The sequence below is a fragment of the Protopterus annectens genome, chromosome 10.part0 (genome assembly GCF_019279795.1).
Source record: "Protopterus annectens isolate FY-2018-M chromosome 10.part0, PAN1.0, whole genome shotgun sequence".
Taxonomy (NCBI): domain Eukaryota; kingdom Metazoa; phylum Chordata; order Ceratodontiformes; family Protopteridae; genus Protopterus; species Protopterus annectens.
The window spans coordinates 369,351,458-369,358,957 of NC_056744.1; the positions used below are offsets into that span (position 1 = coordinate 369,351,458).

The window sequence follows — 7,500 nt, forward strand, 5'->3', positions numbered from 1 at the left end:
CCCTCATTTTTTTAAATCAGGAAGCTATGCATATGTCCGACCAGCACCACTCACTTAACATGAGTAAAAAAATTACCTGCTGTCAGAAAAGACTTGAATCCCGAAATGTAATCCAGTACCACTTCCTGATATAATTTTAATATCAGAAAACTGATGGAATAAAAAAAACACACTCTTTGTGGCATGTGATTTCAACCAAGTAAGGCATCTCACAATGGTCAATCAGTGGAAAACATGAAGTGATTGCCGTGCGGGCATTACATTTAGTACACATCTGGTCCCAGCAGTACTACTTTTACTTATACAAACAACGACGGTTTCAAAACATGCAACACTTGTAATTCCACCCTGAAGTGCTCAACACACATCACAAAGCAAGGCACTCACCTTTCGTCCTAACAGAACATTCTTTGCAAGACACTGGCTTGTATATTGCGATGCCAGTTGGCTATAACTGCACAAGCCAGTCAAAAGTCACAAAGTGGAGCAACGGCTGCTCATTGCAGAACAGTGGGCTTAATCAATCACAAATGTGGAGTGTTCTGCACAGTCTGGAGCACTTGGCTGCTTAGCTTGCATATTAAGGGGAAAGTTGTGAGTAGTACCTATGTAATGCAAATGCTAAACATATTTAAATGTATGCTGTTGGAAGCCAGTTCTTACTGGTAGTATAACAGTTGGTCAAGGTGCCAAGTTGCACATCATCTGAGTCCTGTAGACCTGAATCCCCCCCCCCCCCATTATCACTTCTGTACAACTCATTTTCTAGGCTACAAGTGGAGAATCCCCATGAAAAACAGCCCTGTGTATTTACTAGGTCTTACCTGAACAACAAAGACACTAAAATGTCTTGATGAGGTAATAATACTGTAAATATAGATAATGAACATTGTTGTCTTAGTATAGCACTGAACCATGGGTAATACTACACTTAATTTAACTCTCCAGATAGTAACAATTATCCTAAATGGACAGCTGCAGCTACAGGCATTACCTAATCTAAAATTAAGATTGCTCATGTTACAGCCTGTATACTCAAATATACTGATTGCTGTCTGTTCTTTTCTTCTCTGTTCCATCTCAGATGTGAAAACAGCTTGTATGCTTTCAGAAAGCATTAACTTTTAGCTCTAAAAAAGTGAACTGGCTACCCTTAAATAAAACTAAATTGTACACTGTTCTATTAAATACATTAAAGTATTAAGGCTGCTGGGGAGGATACTATCTGTTATTCACTTCCCATAATTTCAAATTTTATTCTTTTTTTTTTTTTTTACTGAACTGCTTGCCATTGTGCCTTTATTATTTTTTTCATTTTAACAGAGAATGTTCAAAACACTCATGACTATTTGTTTGCACCGCCAAATAGCTCAACTCCATGTATGACTAGTCAGCAATGAAAAAAACTAACTACTATGTAGATGCATGAGTGAATCTTTTTAAATTTCACTACTAAATTCCCCTGGCCAAATACCTCAGCTGAACACTTCATTTCCCACCGAGCACATCTGCTAATGGAATAAAAGCATGATAAGATCTCCAAATATAAGAAACTTGACATTTTCATGTTTTCATCCTTTTGTCTTATTTTAAAAGTAAATTTGCTTACAAAAAAGAAACCCATGTAGAGTTTAAGCCAAGGACATTAATCTAGACATTCACACTTGTAAAAACAAGGGCAATTATTATCTTAATTCTATATATACTATAATCCATTTACTTTTACACCCTACTCGCCAAGCAGTTCAAGATCACAGCATTATGTTTAAACTTGCTTCTGTCCAGCCTTTCTTATCTTGTCATAATGTTTATTTTTAATATCTTTAACATATACAAGTATCTGAAAAGGCCCCTACATTTAAAATTCCTATGCTGCACTGTATACAAAATGGTTTACAATATAATGTGCAGTTTATATATCATGAATGTTGTATACAAATGCTAATAAGAACAAAAATTATTTTACTTAAAGTTAGTTCTTTCATTTTAGTTTCCTTCTAAACATTAATGACATAAAATGGGGTTAATGCTTTACAGTCCACCCACAAGTTCAACAAAGTCAACAGAAGTTCAGTCTTTCTTAGTTTCTTTTTCTTACAAAACCATATATAACAAATTTGATTGATGTTTTTAGTCTCAAATTTATTTGCTAATTTTAGTGTTGCTGGTCTTCTTCCTGTTCATCTTCATCTTCATCTCTTAAGAGAGGTACTCCTGACTATATTAGTCAACTCCTTTGCTTTTTTTCTGTTTCTCAAGCATTTTCCTTTGGAACTTTGGAAAACATTCATCTCACAAAGTCTCTTAATGAGCTTTATTGTTAGAAGAAAGAGAAACAGAATCCCCTTCTATTTGCTGGCTCATTTTTTGTTGGATAAACTTTTTTTTCCTCCTAGCCTGTTCTGCATCCAAAAATGTCTTTGGTCTTCCAGGAAAAAAAAATAGTTGGAAGACAGCTGGATACAACAACTTGAATCTCACAACTGCCTCTTGACATTCCCTGATTGCTGGGATAAATTTGCTTCTCTTCTACTTGGTGTACAGTAAATAATTGTTTTCCACAAACACTCTGTCTCCATTTTTTAATACTTTGCCCTTCTGTAACAATTTTGTCAGGATCAACTCTTTCTGCTGGTATGATTGCATCATTACCACTATAGGTCTTGGCCACTTTCTCATGGCCAGGTTTGGAGCATATACTTAATGTGCCCTTTCAATTAATAAATCCTGCTGTGGAACAGCAGTCCATTTGCTCATGTGTGCTTTCATAAAATTAATAAAATCAGTTTCCTCCAGTTTCTGTGGAACACTTTACAATCTCAGATTTTCTCTGTGCCCTCTGTCCTCTAACGCTACCATTTTTGAAACAGTTCTTCTTGAAAAGCCTCATACTCAGCCAGCTTTTCTTCATTTCTTCCTCTGATTTTTGCAGTTCTGTAAGTTCATCTGAGTAACTAGTTCAAGATTTTATCGTTTTTCCCAGGCATTTGTTGTTTGAGTTGATATATTCCTTCAGTGTTTCATTTATTGTAATTATATGTGAGTATATTTGATTTTTTTTCTTTTAAATTACTGGAAGACATTTCTTGTAGCAAAGCTGAAGCTTTCAACTGCTGTTTTTCTGAATAGCTGCAGGATTCTTTCCATGTGGTGTTTTATCCATCTTTTCTGACTTATTTTCTTTCAGGTTCTCTAATTTTCTTTAGTGGCATCCAGGCAGTAAACTTTCTAGCCAGTCTCTTAATTGTACCCAAAATGACAATTTCACTGGCTCTGTTTTCTCTGTTTATTTTCACACTGAGAAAACTGAAGTTAGGCTGTTGATTAGTGTGCACTCATCTTGGAACTCCTACAGAATAATACTCTTGATCCAGCTGTGGTGCCAGTGGACTCCAGCAAGCCTACATGGACTCCAACCAAGTGCCCACTTGTCAGTGACAGGAGAAATAAGACTACTTATTTTTTAAATCTGTATATTTGGGTGGTGAACTGGATATCTGCCCCTTTTCAGTCAAAATCTGGGTAATTTACCATATAGAATTACAAGTATGACTAACAGAACAATCACAGGTTTTAAGTAACAAGTCTTCATAAAGACAGAGGTGTTAAACAGTAATATATGTAAAAGCAGCAGAATAACATACCACAAGAGTCAGATATGTCTGTTATTTAATTCATTAATTACAATTAATAGACAATTGTAACATAAATTTCTACTATAATTAAGCAGTAAACAGCCGTCTGTATACATTGTTAATAAGTTGTTACGTTTGCATTATTGTACTCTGGTAAGTTTTTGAACTCCACGCTGAGACCGAAATTGATCAGTTTTGATTAGTGCTTTACCCTGGTAAACAAATTCAAATAAGTAAATAATTGCTACTATGGCAGCACGGATTGAAAATACCATTTGGTGAGTGATGCTGTTTCCTAGGTGGTAGGAAATTATAGTGCACATTGTTTTATTGTGGGTTACTTACAAAGGGCTATAAAATACTGTTACCCTAGTTCAGAAATGCTTTTTGAAAAGTTACGCACTCTAGTCTCATCCGTTTTCTTCTTGTACTTCCCAGGCTGAGCAGGGAGCTACAACAGAAGGATAAGGTCATCGAGTCTTTGCGTGCCAAACTGCAGGAACATTTTGAAACCTCCAGCAGTCTAGCCCTCTCCGAGTCTGACCAGTCTGATAGAACCTCCTTTGTGTCAGATGATCGTGCTTCCACTAACGATGAACTTGAACTGTGCTCTAATGTGGACTCCACGAATGATTATGCCCAGTCTGAGCGGAGAGGTAGAGATAGCGTTGCTCAGGATCATGAAGGTATGTAATGAATTAAATCGCAGCTTTACCGAGCTTTGCTAGCAGCATGATATGCCGTATATCAAGGGTACGATATGGAGTTGTTTGGTAGAATACTGATTTCAAAATTGCTCACATTCTCTTTGCCACTCAGATGTGGCTATTGCTGTATCATTTTCTCTAACTAAATGATCTGAATCAGATATGTTCCTGTGTATAACTGTGTAAAAGGATCTGTATAGTTGTTACGGTTATTAAAATTTATCAGCAGAATTAGAGGACACAATTTAAATATGTGTACTTTGTTCAATTGCTTCATATGTCATTCATTGTATTATAGTTTTCATAAACATTGTATGCCTTTTGGCCCAGCTTCTGCTTTAAAAGGGTCCCTGGACTTGTGTGTACCTTGTCAACCAATGGAAAAGTAAATAAGGTAGGGTCACCATTAGGCATAGGTAGTGCAGGATCCAGTTAGGGACTGGAATGCTCTTTTCAGTAGAATGCAGAAGTCTAACTGTTTAAGGAACATCGGGTAATGTCATGGTATTTCCTTCTTTAATACTTTTTTTTTCCAACCCAGTGGTCTTTATATTCCTTTTAGACTTTTTACACAGTTGTTCCAAACAACTTATTTCATTTTCAGTAAGAGGGTTTTTTAGGCAGCTAAAGTGAAGTATTCTGCATTGTTTCTGTTATTCACATAGTGTATAAATAAATACAATATACAGACATTTTAAACATTTTCTTGGTTCACAGGAATGTACTAAGCTAGCTGCCATGGCAGGCCATTTTATGTCAAGCCAATTTCCCTTTTTGAGCTTAACTTAAAGTATCCCATTTGGTGTTAGACTGGCCATACCAATTCTGTGGTTGATAATTACATATTACCCCTACTGAGAATAACTAGAATCCTACCATAAATAGAGGGGACCCATGCATGGGATAAAACATACAGTACAAGGGCAGACTTGGGGTACCTTTTCTATTACCCCTCCATAGATCCAAGTTGTGCATGAATATGGTCAAGGATGAGCTTTGTTTTACATGGATGGGGGAGTCTGTTACAGACCAGGGGTATCCTCTACAAGATATACGTGTCCTCCAAACTTTTCTGTAGGTGTTGTAGAAGAGGTTAAGATCACTAGACTGAGTATTTCTGATGCCTTTTAACTAAATGATGTGCAGTAAATCCATTAATAGTAGGTCTGAATCTGCCTTGTATGCCAGACACAAGTCACCTCTTAGCAGTCTGTAGTATGCAGAGTACAGTGACAGGGCTTTGAGGTGGTCCATATTGTCTAGGCCTTGAATCCTTTTAGTAAGGCTTCTCTGTGGATGTTCCAGTTGTTGCATGTGTCTGGAGAGATGCTTGCCAAAGGGGGGTATTATATTCAATGACTGGCCTAATGAGGGATGAGTAAAGTCGGTGGGGGGGGACAATGATGTCTGTAGATCCACTCACAATCCTTTTGTTTATATATATATATATATATATATATATATATATATATATATATATCATGACTTTTCATATGACAGTGGAAATGTGTTGCTTGAAAGTTATGTCACTGTCCACATGAGCTCCCAGATCACAAACAAATGGGTCATCTCTCAAGGAGGTGTTGTCAATGTGGTAGTTCCTGAATATATGGCTTCCCACAGGATATGATAATGTATTTTTGTTGTTTTGTTTCAACCAATGATTATGGAACTAGTTATTTGTTTGGGTCAAACCTTCCTCCAGGATGGCTAAGTTATTTGGGGAGTAATTGCTCCTAGCTTACAGGGATTTGCAGAGTTAGTCATCCAGAGCCCTTTGGTATTTGATTTTCCTTCAGAGAAATAGTTACCAAACAGGAAAGGTCCCAATACAGAACCCTGGGGGAATCCACTGGTCACTGGTCTTTTTGTGAATGTCACTTCCCCTGTTTTGATCTTCTGCATCCTATGTGTAAGCTAGCTGGCAATCCAGAGAGTGATGTAGGGGTTTATTTTACATGTATTAAGCTGTTTTACTATGCCTGACTGGAGGATTGTGTCAGAAGTCTTCGCCAGGTGGAGGTATGAGATGTGCACCATTTTGTCTTCATCCATTGCCTTGGAGACCTTTTCAAAGACATCTTCCAGATTGAGTAAGCATGACCTGCCTTTGACAAATCCAAACTGAGAAACATCCACTATTTGGAGGTTCCCTAGGTCATTATTGATTACTTCTGTGAAAAGTCTTTCCATGACTTTGCATATGCGACTGGTCAGACTTGTGTCTGTAATTGCCTGGGTCTGTGGAAGGTCCTCCCTTATGCAGGGGACTGACTGTAGCTGTCCTATAGTTACTTGGCACAAAACTTGTATGGAGGCTGAGATTGAACTGTGTTGTTGGGGTGGGGTGCTAAATCATGCTTTATGCTGTTGAAGATGTATCCAGGGATATTGTCAGGACCCTTCAATACAGTACCATATGATAGCTGTAGACAAACCAGTTTCAAGTATATCATGAGGGACATAACAGAGGGAGGAGAGAGAGTGAAAGTTAGAGCTGGGTTTATCAGCGAGTAGGTTTGCTATATCTTCAGCGTCAGTGTAGGTAAGATCGTTCACAGTCAGCTCAGCGCACTGCAGCACTGTGTTTCTTAGTTAATGAATGTAACTAAAAATTGCCTTGTGATGGTCTTTGTCTTGGGTGGATATTTTAGCCTAATACATGGCTTTGGTGTATTTTATTAAGCACCTCACTTCTTTGTAATTTTAGTGACGAAGGCGCCATCATTCTGGGAATTGCTCTTCTTACTTTTGGTCAAAATTATCTTCCTTTTATTGTAAAGCTTGATATTATGATTCCACCATGTGGGCTTGCTTCTGGGTTTCCACTTGTACCTACAGCATATAGCTGCATCTATGTAGCTGTTTACATGCTGGTTTAGTGTGGCGGTGTATGTTACTGCATATTCAGTGGAGTTAATTGGATTTGGTGGGAATTTGAAGACTGCCAATGAATGACTCTGGGAGTAGGTAGTTTGTCTCAGAGAAATTTGTGAAGGTACATTGGGTGGAATGTGACTCTAGTTTTAATTTTATTTTAAAGACAGCTTTGTGGGCAAACCTAACAAATAGTAAAGATACACAAGGAACGGCTCAAGATGTCTGAGTATCAGTAAGGACAAGATCAAAGATGTTGTGCCTAGGGTACTCAACCTTGT

At 37.6% G+C, this 7,500-nt stretch overlaps 1 protein-coding gene across 7 annotated transcripts in view; it reads left to right on the forward strand.

Annotated features, from left to right (window-relative positions):
* LOC122813133 (phosphodiesterase 4D interacting protein) overlaps positions 1-7,500 on the forward strand; it is a 1,898,306-nt gene that overhangs the window by 1,596,868 nt on the left and 293,938 nt on the right. For all 7 annotated transcript variants that reach the window (XM_044085281.1, XM_044085280.1, XM_044085276.1 and 4 more), the window contains one exon: positions 4,074-4,321. In XM_044085281.1, coding sequence (XP_043941216.1) covers positions 4,074-4,321 — 248 coding nt within the window. The remainder of the gene's footprint in view (positions 1-4,073; positions 4,322-7,500) is intronic.